General features: G+C 41.8%; 2 protein-coding genes across 7 annotated transcripts; one reads left to right on the plus strand and one right to left on the minus strand.

Moving 5' to 3' along the window:
- Nucleotides 1-1,064: 1,064 nt before the first annotated feature.
- kctd3 (potassium channel tetramerization domain containing 3) lies at nucleotides 1,065-9,481 on the minus strand. Of its 2 annotated transcripts, XM_061276073.1 has the most exons (19): nucleotides 8,979-9,481; nucleotides 8,683-8,736; nucleotides 8,062-8,107; nucleotides 7,792-7,865; nucleotides 7,661-7,719; nucleotides 6,867-6,947; nucleotides 6,658-6,801; nucleotides 6,507-6,591; nucleotides 6,247-6,437; nucleotides 6,058-6,173; nucleotides 5,724-5,811; nucleotides 5,516-5,632; nucleotides 5,077-5,247; nucleotides 4,836-4,991; nucleotides 4,670-4,766; nucleotides 4,175-4,368; nucleotides 3,885-4,023; nucleotides 3,676-3,798; nucleotides 1,065-3,542 (listed from the first exon to the last, which is right to left on the minus strand). In XM_061276073.1, the coding sequence occupies exons 1-19, from the start codon at nucleotides 9,047-9,049 to the stop codon at nucleotides 2,999-3,001; spliced, it is 2,550 nt and encodes an 849-aa protein (XP_061132057.1). In that variant the 5' UTR covers nucleotides 9,050-9,481; the 3' UTR covers nucleotides 1,065-2,998. The 2 variants fall into 2 exon arrangements, with proteins under 2 accessions (XP_061132057.1, XP_061132058.1); XM_061276074.1 differs by lacking the exons at nucleotides 8,062-8,107; nucleotides 8,683-8,736; nucleotides 8,979-9,481 and having other exon boundaries at nucleotides 6,658-6,815.
- A 726-nt stretch (nucleotides 9,482-10,207) lies between these two features.
- LOC133152470 (nuclear receptor-binding protein-like) lies at nucleotides 10,208-18,716 on the plus strand. Of its 5 annotated transcripts, XM_061276079.1 has the most exons (18): nucleotides 10,249-10,429; nucleotides 10,760-11,117; nucleotides 11,318-11,440; nucleotides 11,923-12,018; nucleotides 12,138-12,227; nucleotides 12,621-12,661; nucleotides 12,737-12,831; nucleotides 13,092-13,175; nucleotides 13,822-13,880; nucleotides 13,957-14,055; nucleotides 14,223-14,355; nucleotides 14,525-14,612; nucleotides 14,778-14,828; nucleotides 15,131-15,266; nucleotides 15,339-15,392; nucleotides 15,551-15,614; nucleotides 16,584-16,639; nucleotides 16,867-18,716. In XM_061276079.1, exons 2-18 carry the CDS (start codon nucleotides 10,896-10,898, stop codon nucleotides 16,924-16,926), a joined length of 1,551 nt encoding a protein of 516 aa, XP_061132063.1. In that variant the 5' UTR covers nucleotides 10,249-10,429; nucleotides 10,760-10,895; the 3' UTR covers nucleotides 16,927-18,716. The 5 variants fall into 5 exon arrangements, with proteins under 5 accessions (XP_061132062.1, XP_061132061.1, XP_061132059.1 ...); XM_061276078.1 differs by having other exon boundaries at nucleotides 10,208-10,333; nucleotides 15,131-15,392; XM_061276077.1 differs by having other exon boundaries at nucleotides 10,248-10,443; nucleotides 15,131-15,392.
- The last annotated feature ends 163 nt before the right edge of the window (nucleotides 18,717-18,879 follow it).

Here is an 18,879-nt window from a genome sequence, read left to right on the forward strand (position 1 = left end):
CATTTTCGCAGCTACTGTCAGCCACAGAGGGAGGAGAGAGAGGTGGTGAAATGAGAGCGTGTGGAGTGATTGTAAAGGACAATGTGGCCCTGAGCCACACACACACACTAACATGCACGTACACTGTTTTATTAAAGTCATAAATCATTGTGACGACACACACCGTCTCAAAAGAGGAGACTGTCTGAACGAGGAGGTTAGTGAAATGAAGACCCCCCCCCCCACACACACACACACACACACACACACACGTTCATGGAGAAATTCAGATGATTTGATTTTTGGGGGGTGGGGTTGTTGGTAAACTGTGTCCTGCCACAGTGTTCTATGAGATGAAGTAAACACCTTTGGGCCCTGCCTGTCTTCCAACAAAAGTCGTTCAGAATGAGTGGGGACTCTTGATTGGGGGGAAAAAATATAATGTATTGATTAGTCTGTATTGTTATTATGTAGTCATTTATTTACCTTTACATTTATTTCTAATACATTTATATTAGATATGTATTATACGTTTTTATTTGCACTACTTTTTATTATTCACCCAGTTTTTTTCCAGTCTTAAATAAATGACAATAACCTTAAATTATGTACATGTTATGTAAAATGTTATTGAAATTATTTTATTTTAGAATAAATACACAATAATAATACAAATTTAATGAATGTATAAATACTTTTGAATTGATCAAACTTTATTTTTTATTACATTACTCTCAACCTTAACTCAGTCGTGTTGGATGCCTTTGCTTTTACATAAAAGAATAATCCCAGAAAGTGTGACGCTGCGTTAAAAACAATGTTTGTCGTAAAGTTGACATCTTTTCTTTTACAATCAATAATGTTTATCTAATAGCATAGTAGTTATTTGGTCATTTTTGAACATCTTTGCAAAACAAGTAAAAATCTTTTGATTTGGAATTGATTTGGGAACACTAAGTTAGCAATACAAAAGCAATATTCCTATTAGGCTAACAAAGTAATCACTGTACGGAATTTCTTTTTACACACAAATGACATAGAACAAGACACACTAATCATCTTAACCAATGACCAAACAAATGAACTGCATGATAATTCTTTATTGGAGTGTCCAAATGTCCACTTTGGTGACACAGCTGTAGGCAAGTGGAAATAATCTTCCAATATAACATTTCAGGATTTATTATCTTAACACACACAAGGTATATTTCAGCATGTCAACACGAACAAGGAGCAACTTGAATGCTAACACATTGATACATTTAGTATATACTTGTATATAAAATAAAAGTATGTGTTCATAGTGCAAATGGCAGGTCCAATAGCATCAGTTCTATAGTGTGTGTATAATTCTCAACAATATAAAGGACGACAAAACATCACAGGTATGAATCCATCATGGTAGGACTTTGTTTTTTAGTGTGCGTTTCAAGGATGCCGCACATGACCCTTGACTTCATGACCTTGTATTTAGCCTCGTCTGTTTTCCAGTATGTTGCCAGGCTTTATTTAAAACACCGTGCGAAAAACCCGGCGCGTCATCTCGACGGTTCACATGCAGCTAACTAGAGTGAAGACGCGCCCCAAGCCAGTTTCCAGTTACAATCGACTATTTACAAGACTAATTGATATCAATCACTTATTTAAAGTCGTCCGCTGATGTCATTCCATGACGTGACGCCTCATTGTCTTTTAAAGCAACGGGCTGATAGTGATAAGCATTAAAACAAGTTGAGTAAGGCACACACAAGATGAGGCAAACATGATAAAGTGATGTAGCGTAGGATCCTTGTGAAATTGTAAAAATATAAATAATTTGGATAATCTTGCAGAGGCAGGCATCACTGTGAAAAACATTAATCATAATAATAATAAAGCTTAGTTAAAATAATGTAGCATTGTTAAAATGGAGCAAACGTTTTTTAGTATTCAAATCAACTTGTGAGTCACAATACACTTTTTCCTGTGTATTTTTTTTTAAATGATGCATGCTTCGCACGTGCATTCAATGTACTGTATGTGCCTTTCAATGCGATGAAGCATGAACAAAGGAGTGATAAAACAAGTGGTGAATGCAGACAGGAAGCAAGAAGGAGACACCTTGGCTATCTTGTTGCTACATGACCATCTCGTCATCTTTGTGTGCGCATTGCTGATGTGCATCTTGACAGCTGACTGTCAAACACCACAAATTCCATTTTGACTGTACTGTCAGTACAATACTTTTCACGATTATTACATTGATCTAAATATTCACTTTAATGGGAATGTCTTGTACCATTGACTCCAGTTTGTTACTATATCTTGGCGTTTCCATCAACATGGGCTCATCTAGTTTGAGCTCACAGGAAAGCTGAAGCTTTACCTTGTTGGATTTACACTGCAGGTCCAAGTGACAAATTTTGACTGGTTGACTTGAGACTATCTCATGGGGCTGACATTTCAAGTCATCGCATAAATAATACAATAATTTAAAAAATACATAGTGTTAAGTTTGCTTGTTTGATTTATTGGCGGATACACTCCATGACCCACTGTCAGCAATTATTTTGCTAATGAACCATATTTAGTGTTCTATAAAGTGTTCTCCAATGTCACATTGTTAGACCATATGTAATGGTCTACGCTTTCATTGTAGTAGTTTGAATTTAAAGCAGCTGTTTATTTTGTTGTTTCAAGGAAAAACATCTCTGAGAGGTTTCCAGTAAATTCCAATTGGAGTTTCAAGTGTGGGAATTAACTAGGAAACATCTATGCTAACGAGAGCTCCTACAGCGATCCTCGTTCACACGCAAAGCCATAACAGTACGTTAATTTAAGGTACTTGCATATATATCTAGCTATTAAGAGCCAACCTTCAATCCCTTGTTAAGTCTCTGCTTAATTCCCATTGATCCAATTCCTATCTTAAAAATGAATGGAATGTTCTCACCCTAGTTTAGTCACCTGAGCCATGCAGTGTAAATGCATTCTGGATTGATAAACTGTCACTCAAGTTTTGTACCATGAGTGAAGTCTGTCAAAGGCTACTGTCCTGATTGGACAACTCAGCAGTAAGCTTCCTGTGTCGCGGCGAGGTGCAGGATGTCAATTTGGTGGGAGAAGGAGAAGCGGTGGCGGATGAGTCACTGCCGCCGCCTTCGGATCCCGAGGAGAAGAGCGGGACTGGGGGTGCCCTCTTCCTCCCTAGAAAGCCCACCTCCAAAACTCCCCTCTTCTTCGCGCCTCCCTCCACCTTCACCCCATCTGGAGCAGCTCCTGTGCCATCCCCCTCCTCAGGCTGCAAGTGTACCTTTCGTCTGACATCAGCTTCTCCGGGGACGGGGCTGTCCGGGGCCTGCCGGGGAGAGTCCTGACTCCCGCCTTCAGCCTTCGTCCTGCCCGGAGCAGTCAAAGCGTTTGCATTGTTGCTGCGGCAGGTCCACAGCTCCATGGCGGACAGCCTCCTCTCACTCTCCTCGGACCCAAAATCACAGAGGGAACGGCGGATGTCTGCGGGCTGACTGGAAGTCTGCTCTGTGCTGTCCAGGAGGCCACGACTCAGGCTGAAGTCCTGGAAATCTCTGTGGACAAAGTCAGAGGTAAAGCAATTTCGATCTGGTTCACTGGAATGTCAGTAACCATGGATAAAGTGGCGTGGCGTGGCTTAGACAAGCTTTCAAATCAACAAGGTGTTTGCATTGTCAAGTTTTTCACCTGTTGCTGTGGAAGGATTCTGTTCTTCTGGCCCGAGCCAGCAGGGGGCTCTCCCTGTATGGCCGCACAGCTCCGTAGGTCACCTGGGTCTCAGGAATGGCTTCCGGAGCCTGTGACTGCACACTGACGGATGACAGACGACACCGGACCGGTGATGTTGTGTCCGTTTGTAAGGTGGCAGCTTTCTTTCTATTTGGTGTGATCTTTACCTCGAGGAAAATTCTTTGAGGCGCGTTTGGTGCAGCACAGAGGGTGCAGGGCTAATGTTTGGAGTGGCGCAGCGGGACGTGCTCAGGTCACACTGGTCCAACAGCTGCAGAAGTTCCTCCTCTGTGGGGCCGCCGACTTCTACGCAATAGAGACGTCTTCAGTTGTCAGACTTTTTACAAAGAAAAGTTTTGTTTTTTCACAAGGGGCCTCTTGTGTTACAGCTGGCAAGTATGAGAGCCACAAATGACATCACAGCAAAGCGAGCACCACAGAATGTTGGGACACTTGCCGACTTTCTTCTTTTCCTCTCCTTTGTTGGCAGTGTCCATGGCGGTGGTCAGGTCCCACAGTTGGATGCTGCCATTGCCGTGACCGGTGAACAGATAGCGGCGAGGTCGCGAGCCCATCCGGCTTGAACCCTCGCACTCCCGCACCATAAAGCAAGAGATGGTGGTCCCGTCCACCGACTGCACTTCACAGATTCTATGACACATAAAGATCAGGTTCAAAACAAACAAAGAAAAATCACTCTAACAAAACATTTTAATAATCGACTAATCGCACAGCCGGAACTTTTCCGAGTTATTTAGTACTCTTCTTTGTCCTATTAGATATTGATGCACTGTGGCGCCATCCTGCCTCTCACAGGTCAGTCTTAGTGTGACCTAGTTACCAGTCAGTGTAGTTAGATTACTTCTAATGATTTATATACGGCAAAAATAATAATGTACTTACTATATTCAAAATTTCTTAAGATGTTAATATCATGTGTATATTGACGTACCTTTTCCCAGTGGATGAGAGTCTCACAAAGAGCTTGGTGGTGATGGGAACAACCTTCTGGATAAATACTTGTTGATCATCTCGCTCTCCAAACGGACCTATGAGCACAATGCGTTTCACTCAAGGAAATAACGGCACCAATCTTCAGACACTAGGCTGGTTATCACCGATGTCGTTCCCTGAACAGTAGCTGCCGTGGCTCTCCGTTTCCTCCAGGGAAAGTATTTTGAAAGAGGCCAAGGGCGTGGAGCCCGGCTGGGTGGAAATCATCCCTCGGAAGCGGGTCACCGTCCACGTGCGAACGTGGTTGTTGTCGGCGCACACTGCCGCCAGTAGAATATGAACAAGAAAGGATGTAACAGCTGTGACCCTCATCTTGCATATATGCCATCGTACCCCCCACCTCACCTGAGACCAGGTGTTTCTCAGACAACATGATTTTTGTGACGGGGCTCCTGTGAACAGTGAATGTCTGGAAGAGCTGAGGGCCCGAGCCCACCGTCTCTGGATGCTGCACGATGACTCTCACTGCACCGCTGCTGGTCCCGTAAGCAATCTCGATCCAGTTCCCACTCACACCTGAAGAAAAAACCCCAAACTTTTTTTACTGACCTAAATATCTTTGCTATCATTTCCCATGTATTTTAAAATTTACTTTGAGCATTCCATCAACTCTTTAATGTATCTATGGTTGCACCCTGTCTAGCCTTTGTGCGGTTCTTCGAAATTTTCACGAACATTGAACAACTCTTGACCTTGTAAACTGTAGGCGCTTTGAAAGAAAAAAAACAACAACCTAGTACTCTTTTTTTTTTTTTTCGCGCAAGTGTAATACTTTACGACTGACTGGTTTTAGGCGTGAGGTAGACAGAGAGTGCGGTGATAGCGTCGTTTGAGGGATCGTGATAAAGCTCCGTCACCAGGAGATCGTTGTCTTTCATCCTCAGTGGGAACTTTTGCATGTCTAGCAAAAGGAGGTAAACAGACTTATGTATCACAGTTCAGAAGACGATGTTGGCATTTTGTCAAAGAAAACATAACATGTATGTGTGTACCAATATAGTAGATGGAGCCATTGTTGCAGCCCAGTAACAGGAAGGACCCGGCCGTGTCGCAGCTGGTGATGGGAACAACATCTTGAACCTGGGACATGAGCAGCAAGTAATCGGACTATAATTGTCTTGAAGTAAAAGTCATTCCACATCACAAATAAAAGAAAAGAAAATGCTAAATTGCATTTAACCAGATTGTGCAGGTCCACGACACCCCGGTGCCGGCGGACCACTGTTTGTACAGCAAATATGTGAGTGCCCATGCCGTTATTTGTCTTTCCAGGACACATACAAGTCCAATGTGTGAGCTGCACACAAAGAGTTCTTCGCCACATACCTGCCAATGCTGCGTTACAGCATTCCAAACTCCGACCTTCCCCGTGTGGCTCGTCGCCACCAGCTGGTTTCCGATAAAGAAGAGATCATCCACAGGCACACCGAGGCTGAACACTCCTGAGGGGGCAAATAAAACACAAAGTAAGTCCCTTTTCGAGCACCGTTCATTTCCTGCTGTCCACTCATCTACCAATCTCGTTGCCGCTGCCTCCGTCTTGGATGCTCCAGAGGATGATGCTGCTTTCGGAGGCGGCGGCCACCATCTTGTCCTTGTCTCCGTGCGGGCCGCCCACCACCTTGGCGTTCAGTGCGATCCGTTCGATTGTCCAGTCAAGACAAGGAGAGGAGAACACCTGTTGCCATCCGGTAGATTCCTTTATCCTGTCGGGAACATTTTTGTCAGCCTGTGGAAGTGAACGAGTTACACTTGTGTTGCCGTGGCAGAATTACCTGTAGCAGATGACAAAGTGTGCGTACGCTGCTACAATCCAGTTGTGGTGTCCCGCTATGATGAGCACCTTGCGGGGGTCTGGTCCTGAACAGGAAAAAAGGCCCAGGTGATATGCCTCACATGTAAACAAACCTTGTTTGAGTCACTCACCAAGTTTATGAGCTCCTTCTAAACCTGGTGAACAGGGGAGGGGAGGATGAGGAGGAGCACCGACGTAGCTGAATCCCTCCACTCCACTGGGACCCGCGGGTTCATCACAGGAAGAGGCGGAGCTTGGCTTGCGGCCAGGGATAGCTGAGAGAACAACACTGACGTATCATTTTGTTTTATATTCTCGAACAGGCTCAAGCAGGTTGTACCTGGAGGTGGAAGGTAACCATGGAAGAGAACGCTGCCACATGACGAGCGGTCCAGTTCTTCACACAGCAGAAGGCGCCGCACTACACGTACAAGCATCACACAACACATTGCTAGATGCAGAAGATCACAGAAGAGATCTTTTTTTTTTTAAATAGTTCAGTTCAAAAGGTAAAGTACTTTTCTGAACGCTACTTCTGACCTCATTTCGATAGTCAACCATTGCTTTTAAAGTAATATTCGTCAGATAGTGAGTTTGGAGGTTTAAGCAGCTATAAAAGAACGATTAGCAAAAGTGCGGTAACGAGCGCCTATCACTGCCTGAATTCATTCCAGCTAGTTTTAAGAACAAATTCATGCAAACAAACAAATTAACAAATCCCCAACTGCATAATCTACACGAGTTTCACTTTTTTAATTGAAACATCGAATTAGTTTTCCACCATATTCTCATTTATGTATATTTGAACTCTACAATGGCTCCCCTTAAAACACAAACAGGATGATTTCAATCATATACTGTCGAGACATGTAGGCATGTTCCTTATTAGAGCCCACAAAGGTTACCTCTTCTATTCGAGTGCAAAGACAATGATGGGAAGTTCCGACGGTGAAACGGGAAGTAAAACAATCAAAGAGGTCCTCTCTTGGAGTCCTAACTACACTTATTATAAATCAAATTCTATTGGGCTGTTGTAAACATTTTGACAAATGATGCAATGAGAGCATTTCGACTGCAGAAAATCTCTCAACAAACAATGCGCCAGTTTACTACACTTTTCTTCTTCTTTCTTACCCAAGGGAGTTATGCCGTAGAATTCAGCCTCATGCCGCAGAACGCTGATGTTAACGCCGCTGCAAAGAAATATACAAGTAGATTTATTAATTTGAGGACATGTGAGCATAATGTTTGATTTGCCTTCTTACCGCAGGTCCAGTTCTTTGGTTCGGAGGAAGTTTAAAATTGGTGCAAAAGCTGTGGGGTCGCGGTCGATAAATATCTAGACAAGGACAATGAGAAATTGATTTATATTACATGAATATTATGCATTTTCTACACCATTTAAACTTGTTTTGGGGTATCTACACACAAAAGACGTTTTTGATTATCAAGCACTCTTGAGTTTTGTCAGTATGCTGCATCATAAGAAAAATGATCTGTCCTCATTTTGAATGCATAAAAAAAGTCTGTCTTACAGCTCCAGTTTCGTCCCGAAGAGTGGATATTCTTCCACTCAGCAGACTGCAACACACACACACAGCAGTTAACACAAGCTTGTAGCCATTTCTATGCACCAGCACTTTTACAAATATCTTCAACACTAATAAGCAGACCAGTCCGGATTTTTTTTTTAAATGTTTCCCATTAACACCCCTGGCAAATGAGCACATGTAAAACAGCATTGCTGTATTTCACTAAAGAGACTTTTAAGAAGCATTTTTGTAATAGATCCGTGCCTGAAGTCTACAGCAATTTACTTCCAGCTAAAGTACATGAAGTACTTTGAGACCGGCTTGGGGCCAAAAAAAACATGTTGGGTTTATATTGCATTTGTAAATCATATATAGGTGTAACTTATTACTATTTTTTGCATCATCTTCCCAGCAGCAGAGCAATTGCGGCCAAAAGTGACGCATAAAGCGGGACAAAGATGAGATAATGCAACATGTCTACTTCTCTGCCATAATACAACCGCTTGACTGAGCTGATGGGTGGGTTTTTTTGTGGGAGTGTGGTGACGTCATCTGCTTGTCCTCCCATAACCCGCAATCTCCTTGCATTTCCAAAGAATAATAATGACAAATTAATGTTGTTACCTCGAAAAGAAAGAGTCGGGGATCCACATGAGGGTCTGTCGAGAGGTGCTGAACCTACACAACACAAGTGACAGTGTTACGTTGTTGTTATTACTAATATCAACCAGCAGTGATGTGGCTGATGCGGGATGACATGCATGTATGAACATGGTCCAAGAAGAGCAGCACTTTACTGCTGTAAAGTACTAATGCAATGCGATTATGTGTGCAAACACCATCCATGCACATCTCATTTTACACTCCAGTTTCTCAAATTACCCCCACGGTGACCATCGTGCCCAGCGAATGGGACTTACCGCGTCCCACCCACGTTCAGCTGGATGATTTCCCCTATCCCCGTCGTCAGGTCGCAGCCGTTGGTCGCCATGATTTGAGCCCCGGGCGAGCAGTTCAAACAAGATCACAGTCAGCGCTTCATCACGTCAGCTAGCATGCTAACATCACGCTAAGATCGGTTGGTTCAGCTGGTGTCCAGACTCCGCAGCCTGACACCCTCCGCCGCGTCTCTCCGCTCCATGAAAACACCCCTAAAGCGCACGAACGAAATGTAGACGACCTTTGTTTAGTTTTTTTCTATCCTAGCAAACAAGGTGGAGCTTTAAAATCCAAGATTGTAACAATGTAATGGCTCCCTTATCGCCCACGGACGCGTTCACATCACTACCAGGCTGTCGTGTTCATCGTAAATAACATCTTGCGCTGCAACGTGAACCAGCTGTGCCGAGAGTACATATCGAGAGCGAGAGACGCATCTCACAACACGTGAACCAGCTGTGCTGAGAGTACATATCGAAAGCGAGAGGAGCGCTCACAACTACTTCTGCTTTCGTGTGAAGACACTTCCGCGTGTTTTCTTATACGTATTGTTAGGTTTATAATACTAATTTCCACCGGATTACACCAATTATGCACCGAACATTTATATCAGTCAAGTCCTATAATAATTGTATTATTTTGGTCAATTTACATGTGTATATCTTTAATTGTCAGTACATTCTTTACATTTAACAGTATTAGTTATTTTGTTGAATTAATTAATGCTGATTAATTTTACTTTATTAAAATAAAGCATTTCATACGTACATTTGAATATATAGATGATTACAATTACTATCAATTGTAGATTTAATACGGATTGTAAAACGTATAGAATTGATTAAAGATAAAATTAGCATTAATAATTTTATGACATTTCAATGAAAGGCTTGACATCTAACATGTAAATCATAAGAGCTCTATTTATTTATTAGTTTAATTATTGATTGATTGATTTACTTAGTTGTTTATTTAATAAAATAGGCACCAATGGCGCAATATTTATTTACTTATTTAATAAAAATAGGCACAATGGACGTCAACAATACGTGGCTAATTTTGGTGGATCATGTTCTCAATGTATTTTTGTTACACAACCACTAGACTGACTGTGAGACAATTTTCTTTTTCTTTTTTTTTTTGTTGATATGTTCATTTACAATTAGTTTCAAGTCTTGAATCGTTGAAATTGTCATTTTCTGCGTTAGTGGAGCCGGTGGCGTCACACTGCGCTGTTTTGCGCAAAGAGGAGCTCCTCAAGTGCACACCTGCCCCTCCCACCCCGGCCACGGCAGACCTGAAAACCAACAGTAAATTTCACGTCAAGTCGATTAAGGTTATCCTTTCTGCAACTTTTGCTGCCTTTTCGTCGTCGTTTCCACCAACATGTAACCCTGCACTGCTTAACGTGGCGTCGACTCTGTGCTGCATGGTAAACTTCTTCGTGTACGGCGTCCTAATGTCATGCTAGCGTGCTGTTTATTTACCTTTTATTGGCCTGTTAGCTGTGTATGTTAGCAAAAAAGTGGGAGAAAACGTCTTGAACGCAAAAGATGGGAGACTTCATTAGGCAAGAGACTTAAGTGAATTAAATGGACTGAAGTCTAAACGGGTGCACGTTTTAAAAGTTGTCTGTGAGCACAGCTCGTACTTTTCTCACAGCACGCTTTAAAGGACCTCTAGAGTTACAGTGAAGTGGCTTATTTTGTTTGTTTTTTCAAGAATTTTCTGCCAATTGAGTGAAAGTGTCTTGTGTTTGCAGCCCCGTGGAGTCTAAATGCAAGACTTCTGAGAAGATGGACGTGTGAGTAACCCAAAAGATCGAGGAGCGCCGTCACCCACACAGCTCAGTAGCAGGAGGCGGTGAGGAGGACAGTCCAGTCTGCAAAAGTGGTGCCATGATTGCGGAGGCAGAGGGGAAAGGATCCCCGCCTGCAGAGGCGAACAAAACCGAGTCTCCGGCGGTGGGGGTTATGTCTTGTAATGCTCAGCGGGTTCAAAGTGGGACCCCGACACAGCCCCCTGCCTCCAGCACCACTGAGGAGGAAGATGAAAGTGAAGACGAGTTTGACATTCTGGAGGATAGTCCCTGTGGCCGTTGGCAGAAGCGCAGAGAGGAGGTAAGTCACTAAGAAGGATGGCTAGGAGAGAGCTGATGCCAAAAAAGCATCAAATGAATCTTTAGCTGAAGCAATACCTCAGTGGTTCAGGCAGCTTTGATTTGCCCCTCGCTATCTTTAAGAGGGTGGTGACAGTGTGATACTTCTACGATGGAAGAGATTGCCGCATCGTCGCAATCTTGCCATTGATTGATTTTTAGGTGAATCAGCGAAACGTTCCCGGGATCGACACGGCATACTTGGCCATGGATACAGAGGAAGGGGTGGAAGTTGTGTGGAATGAAGTCATGTTCTCAGAGAGGAAGAACTCCAAGCTGCTGGAGGTAAGGCTATATATATATATATATACAGGGTCAGGCAAAATGATCTGATGCATTTGACGGTTTAATAAAATACAAATAAATTAAAGAAACAAAAAAGTGTTTGTTTTTTTATATACGAAAAGTCCATATAATGCCATTTTGTTTCCTTTCATTTTCATTTCGTTTTAGAATAATGTTATTTTGGTTTTACCGCTGCCACATTTTCTGGAGTTCTGGCGGTGCGAGGTCGGCCGGTTGATTTTCATTTCTATGCTGATCCACTGGCTCTGAAGTTAGTAACCCATAAAAAGATCGTGTTTCGAGCGGGTACAGGATCATGTCTACCAAGTCTGAAGCGCAAACAGTTGCAGTTACAGATTCGTTCTTGATAAACGTTTCCAAAATGAAAGCGCGATGCTCGCTCGTCCAATTCATGTTAGCAACTGAAACGAAACAAAATTTGAAATGAAGTCAAACGATGTAAATTTGCTTGCTGTGTTCAGGAGAAAGTCAAGACTGTTTTTGATAACCTGATGCATTTGGAGCATGCAAATATCGTCAAATTCCACAAGTACTGGATTGACTCTAAGGAGAACCGGGTAAGCTGTCAACTGTATACGCATGCCAGGAGATTTATAGATGCATAAATACATTGGATATCTTATTATATTCTGTATCTGGTTAAAACTTTCTCACAATGCATGACTTCTTCTTCTAGGTGATTTTCATTACTGAGTACATGTCATCTGGAAGTTTGAAGCAGTTTCTGAAGAAGACCAAAAAGAATCACAAGGCCATGAATGAAAAGGTAATTGCTGGCTGGTATTCCACAATCTGATTAAAATGTGCAATTGTTCAGGAAATATAACATGAGAATAGAAAACCAGTTTTGGGATGCAAGTTAATCTGAACCATTTTTTTACCTGAGGGTCTCGGTGCAAGCACAGACATATTTACAGCTATTATGTGCAATATACTCAATGCAGTGATTTTCTTTTAAAGTCTTTGAGTTACACATTGCATTAAGTGAAATGTGCTCCACTTTCACCAGATGAATGAATGAACGAAAATGAATTTTGTAATAATGGTGAATTTTAGTATAATCGACCCCCTTAATATATTATTTTAATAAACAAATAGAAGGCTTACATTCTTTTGGATTAAAGTGATAAATTGCAGATTCTGATTGTGCTTCTGTCAGGCTTGGAAGAGGTGGTGCACGCAGATCCTGTCAGCGCTCAGGTTGGTCTGATGCTCCTCCGTTCTCATGGTCACATGCGCACAGAGGGAACACGAGTCTTTGTTGTCATCCTGCAGTTATCTCCACTCATGTGACCCTCCCATCATCCACGGCAACCTGACCTGTGACACCATCTTCATCCAACATAATGGTCTCATCAAGATCGGATCAGGTATTTAGACCGGTTTCCGGATCCTCAGTTTGTTCTCAAGCCAAGCGACACTCGCATTGTTTTTATTTGTTGCAAAACAAGTTTTCACATTTCTTACACATGTGATTAGAAAATCTATTTTAATCTGGTCACACATTCTACTTTAAAGACCACGCTGCTACGTCTGCTTGTGCTTTTTCTATCCAACTCAATGAAAAAGTTATTTTTTATTTTTTTATTGATCTTAACTTTTTTTCATTTCTAATTTTGTTGCACCACAGTTGCTCCAGACACCATCAACACCCACGTGAAGACATACCACGAGGAACAGAAGAACTTGCATTTCTTTGCCCCAGAATATGGAGGTAAGAGATGGCTAAACAACGCTATATTAAATGGTACCGATACTGAATGAGGGACAAATCAGACTGGATTGTGTGACGCTGTCTCACAGTGTGAATGTTCACACAGTTAAGGCAATCAAATAGAAAGGCAAAAGTGGATAAATTCCCCCCCCCCCTTTTTTTTTTATCTTTTATTTTTTATTAGCTCTTTCTGTGGTCATTTTTGAATGCACTTTGTGTGAGGCTATTGTAATTTCTGTATAGCCTCACCACCAGAGGGTGCCAGAGAAAGATTTGCACATATGTGTTTGTCATTGTAAACCCACAATAGAAAATTGAAATCCAATTTAACACTCTGTTGTATATTTGTGTTGCACACACATGCAGGCATCCAAAAAAAAGACGTTATAGGCAAAGGGCTGTGCAAAGACTACTGGGCCACTTATGTGCCATGTGAATCGATTGGTGCCTTGCTCAAGGGGAGCTCGACACTATTCGGGAAGCAGACTAGAAAAGGTTTCAGATGAGCGTGTACTACTCCAAATTGTGACATCATTCATTCATTAATTCACCGTTCTTGTGATAATGTGCTGAAGATCTCCCACAGATGTTTGGCTTGCGATGAACATTTTGGACACTGATTGTCTTCTCCCTTGTCTGCCTGCAGCTGTCACTGACATGAGCACAGCTGTAGACATCTACTCATTCGGCATGTGTGCCTTGGAGGTGCTGAAGTAACCCTCAAACAGAATGAACAATAAGGCACACGCATGATGTTCATCTCCTATGCGTGCATTTGCAGATGGCTCTTTCGGAGATCCAGGGAAATGGGGAGTCTTCGTATGTGTCCGAGGATGCGGTCAATACTGCCATACAGTTGCTGGAAGACCCTCTACAGAGGGTAAGGCTCATTGAGGCAGGATGAATGGATTTTACATCTTAGATTTATTATTGGGCCGAGATAACTTTACAAGCGCCATCTACTAAGGACTCAAACATTCTCTTACATAAAGTTCTGCTGCCTTCCTCATGCAATGAAAGGCAACAATATTGTTGTGGGCTTTTTAGGAGCTAATTCAAAAGTGCCTGGATTGTGACCCGTGTACGAGGCCCACCGCCCGAGAGCTGCTCTTTAATCAGGCTCTGTTTGAAGTGCCACTACTGAAGCTGCTTGCTGCTCACTGTATTGTCAGCCATCAATGTGAGTCTCTGACACACTGACTGTGTTCTGCTGTCTCGTGTTTTGTAATAAGACCCAAGAAAAATGTAGCTGCGATAAATAACAAAACAGTCTGGAGCCATAACACCTTTTCGGGCCTCTTTTAACGGGACAACTCGACATTGATTGTTGATGGCTTGTAATTGTCCAGACATAATCCCAGAGAACGCCTTGGAGGAAATAACCAAAAACTTGGATCCTGAGCTCATTATTGCTGACAAGAAAGATGTTCAGCTCAAGTAAGAACCCCATTTGACCATCTTTGTCATTTTCCTGTAAGAATAATGACATGGAGTTGACCAGTTAATCAGCTAATAATGCACTACAAAAATAACCAAGGACTTTATAAACATACAAACAGATCATATTTCATATCTTAAGTTTGTTTGTGTGTTTTCCTCTAGACTGTCACAGTTTCCCGCCTTGGAACTCGATAAATTCCTGGAGGACGTTCGGTAAAAAAGAAGAGTCTCTATATGTTTCATAAGATTGCATCTGCTCACCAAAGATGACTCTGTCCCGTTTCTCCACTTGGGGGCAGACGTGATCTGTTTCGTGGACTCTGTTGTCTTTGTTATCCTCTGGTGCCCTGACATTAATAAGCCTCTCTGCCCTGCACGCATATAATTTATTTTCCCCTCCTTCTGCCACTTTTGTTGTATATTGTTGCTTACAGGATGGGTTGTGCAGAGTCGTCTTCTGCATTTCCAAACCCTCTGTAAACTCATCTCTGTCCCCATCGCTCTCTCTCAATCAGAAACGGGATTTACCCCCTTACGGCGTTCGGCCTTTCTTCGCCGAACCAGCCCCCGCGGCTGAATGTTAAATCTCCTGTTGTCGTTCCTGTGGTCAAGTCTCCTACGCCCGAGCCTGCGGAGCTGGAGACACGGCGGGTGCGTGAGACGCAGTGCTTATATTTCTTTATAGGAGGAAATCAACTCCGATCTCTTTCTGGGCTCCTTCAGGTCATTCAAATGCAGTGCAATGTTGAACTCGTTGAAGAGGGACCCAAATATCATGTAAGCTTATAAACCCTACACAAAATATTAAATGCTACAACACTGATGACATTGGCAATGCATGTTCTCTAGGTTGTTGTTTTTTGGTTTTGTGTTTTTCCTTCCATACAAAATATGATTTTGAAATGTAATGCTCCCAATTGTTTCTGATTGTCTAGCTGACATTGCTGCTAAAGCTGGAGGACAGGCTGAACAGACATCTAAGCTGTGACATGTTACCTCGTAAGACCCACGCCGCTACCACACACACACACACACACGCACGCACACACACACAAAATGTAATACCCAAAAGACTTTGAATGTAAATATATAGAAGCAAAAAAGAATGAGCGGCTTTGGTATATTGTAGCTATGACGCCATTGCCTATTGAAATTGCGCTCACATTTTTATGCCCCCCCTTCCCACTCACATTGTTAATATTGAGGATGTGTCCATATGTGTGCACTGAGGCATGTGTGAAAGTGAGCGTGAGATGCCTGACAGAGCGTGCTAACTATTTTCAGCAGCGTCTGCCTGCCACAACCTCTCAATTTATGTTCCAGCAGATTCCAATGACAAAATTATTTTCTCTAATTATTTTATTTTATTTTTTATTTATTTTAAAGGCTCAAATTGAACACATCTGTTTCGAACAATATATTTGCCAAAAGCAAGAATTCTCGTGCGTACCCACATTTACATACGTGACATTCTGGCTGAGTCCATTTGACAAGCGGAATGGAAATGGCAGAATAATTTACAAGCTAGCAGTATTAACGGTCAGAATAATAAATGTACTAGCTCGCGCAGGTACATGTAACGTGTAATGTTAAAAGTTTGCATTCGAGAAGCCACTCCCAAGAGGAGACTGCAGCTGACAGCTGTCACCTCTTGTGTCAAAATCGGCCGTCTCTTGGCCGCTTGCATTTTCTTGTGTCACTGACCCACTTGGACACTTAATCTCCTCTGCTTTTACTATAGCAGTGTATCGAAATATACTATAGAAATATGAGTAGAATTTAAATAAAAGTCTCATTAATTAAAACACGAGTAACGTACAATGAAAGTTTTTCGGAAAAAAACATATGATCCCAAGTCACAACTGTGTTAGATGCCTCTGTTTGACAAATGTAGATTTTTAAGAAAGCAACATGTGAACAGGATTTTCTTAAGCTATTATGTTTCCTAACTGCTGCTTTGGGTTTCAGAAGAAAATGTTCACAATTTGGCTGGAGAATTGGTGCAACTGGGCTTCATCTGTGAGGTGTGTAGACTGCTTTTAATAGATTGACACTGACTGTGTGTGGGTGGTCGGTATTGTGAGGAAAAACGACTGCTGACTGCACTTCATGCCCTCTAGTGTGTTGCGCAATTGCTATTCCTTATATGTACACTTTCCCACCCACACTAATGGATTTTTCTGTGTTGCTTTTTTTTTTTTTTTGTCTGCGTGTTCATGTTCTGTAATCATTTCTGTTGTTCTCTCCGCAGATGGACCAAACCAAAATAGCCTCACTCCTTCAAGAAAGCTTGCGTCAAGCTCTTAACTAGCACTAGGTGCTCCACCACAAGTCTGTTACATTTTCCCTTTAAAAGCACTCAAAATGCTGGATTCTTAAAATTGAATGTGACCAAAAAAACCAACAGTGTACGTTTCTGTTACATCAGGGATGAACCTCACGTGTGCATTTGGATGATACCAAATGAGCGAGGCTGTGCCTTTCTGCGTCGGCAATTGACGTTATCCATCCCGTTGATAGATTCTCATTGGTCAATTTTGCTTTGACTGCGCATTACCAGCTCTTTCTTCATCCCGTCAGGTTCAATGTTAAGTATTAGTCTCACAACTGTAGGTGGAAAGCAACACATGTAAATGGCTGAATGCTCAGTTGGTTAGCAAGCCTTTGGAACAAGAGCCCATTCCTGTTTTTGCGCGCACACGTGTGTGTGCTGACAATCTTGTATCTGCAAACTGTTACTGTGAGGGGCTGTGAACTCAGTGTTATTTTTTTTTTTTCCTCCTGTTCTTTATTTTTATATGTTGTTCCACTTTAAAGACCTCTCATCTCACTTTGCATCTTTTTGTCTTATTCGTTGTTTTTACCTACAGTACTTATTGGCTGTGCCTTTTACACTGATGCCATATACGGATGTTTCAAAAGCCTTTTCCTTAACATACAACCGTTTTCAGGAGAGGGTTTCACGCTTTTTATTTATGTTGCATTGTGTGTGTGACGTGTGTTCCTCTTTTTCATAGTATGCTTTCACACCATCATGGTAGGTATCTGAGCCACTCGGAAAACTTTTGCCTATATTTTCATTTCATGGCAGAGCCACTTGAGTTGAATGAGAATTTGATCCCTTTGTTGCCCCAGATGTTTATTTTTTTTTGGACAATGTGCCTTGCACTTTGTATCTCTGCACAGTCTCATGACAGGCATCAAGAACACAGAAAACAGTATTAATGATCTCAACACCCCCACCCCCCTCACACACACACACAATCGGTTATAAATTATGTTGCAGAATCAATTGCACAATAATGTTGAAACAAAACTGTAATGAACTGAATGTAGTCACCCTTCACCTTGAGACACAAAATGTGCATTGTTATTTTTATAAGACTCCTGTTCTTGTTGAATTAGCCATAGTGAACTGATTAAACAAGACCGCAGACTATACTGAAAAACCAAGCACGGGGATATTTTGCACATGAGAGTCTACATTTGAGTCAGTAGATGTTGCTTAGATAGTTACTTTCCAGTGTACATTCCGATCTACTTTTATCAATAGCAATATGGTTCTGTACGAGCAGAACACAGATAGGCAAAGCACTTTTCAACATCGCACAAAAGTCTTCAGTCACCAGTGGTACACTTATGGGATGACATCACTCAAAATTCAAAATGCCCCAAAAAAGAAATGGAAAAATGCTTTACTCATGGAGATGGATGGCCCATAAGATTTTACTGAGCTGAAGTCTCATGATAAATCCAACTCCCAAGTTTTGCATATTCCTCATAAATTGTTGGTTGAATTCCAAACAGTTCGGCCATTATATATTATTGGCTTTCAGAGATTCCATTGTAGGTGCAAGTGCTCAATTTGATGAACCCGTTCATAAACACATAATTGGAGAAAAATAAGTAATTCGTGAGTACTTGTATTCATGTTACTACGAGTAATATTTCTCATTGTGTATTGATGATGTAATTTTTTTTTTTCTCTCCAAAGGTTATATTTGGGTTTTGTTTATGACAAGAATGTCACTGTATTTTCTAAGTGCATTTTGATAGAATGTACAAATCACGACTGCTTTTGAATAAATGTGTGAAAACCTTCTTGATTTGTCAATATGTGGTGCAATAGTACAGTCGCATCCTATTTTGAGGATATACATATATATATAATTTAGAATTTTCAAACTGAAACTGAAGTCTACCTCTAAAGATTATAATCCTGAGTTCAGTTTTTACCACGTTATGATAATGTTGTGCTGTTGTC

This window comes from Syngnathus typhle, linkage group LG4 (assembly GCF_033458585.1).
Source record: "Syngnathus typhle isolate RoL2023-S1 ecotype Sweden linkage group LG4, RoL_Styp_1.0, whole genome shotgun sequence".
Classification (NCBI taxonomy): domain Eukaryota; kingdom Metazoa; phylum Chordata; class Actinopteri; order Syngnathiformes; family Syngnathidae; genus Syngnathus; species Syngnathus typhle.

Excerpts from the sequence above, each read along its gene's own strand:
- kctd3 (XM_061276073.1), bottom strand. The coding sequence starts at position 9,049 with ATGGCGACCAACGGCTGCGACCTGACGACGGGGATAGGGGAAATCATC. Across the intron at positions 6,948-7,660 it reads CTACGGCATAACTCCCTTGG|TGCGGCGCCTTCTGCTGTGT; the intron begins GTAAGAAAGAAG and ends TTGTACGTGTAG. Across the intron at positions 4,369-4,669 it reads CTCTCATCCACTGGGAAAAG|AATCTGTGAAGTGCAGTCGG; the intron begins GTACGTCAATAT and ends TATGTGTCATAG.
- LOC133152470 (XM_061276078.1), top strand. The coding sequence starts at position 10,896 with ATGATTGCGGAGGCAGAGGGGAAAGGATCCCCGCCTGCAGAGGCGAAC. Across the intron at positions 12,662-12,736 it reads CAGATCCTGTCAGCGCTCAG|TTATCTCCACTCATGTGACC; the intron begins GTTGGTCTGATG and ends GTCATCCTGCAG. Across the intron at positions 15,615-16,583 it reads AAGCTGTGACATGTTACCTC|AAGAAAATGTTCACAATTTG; the intron begins GTAAGACCCACG and ends TTTGGGTTTCAG.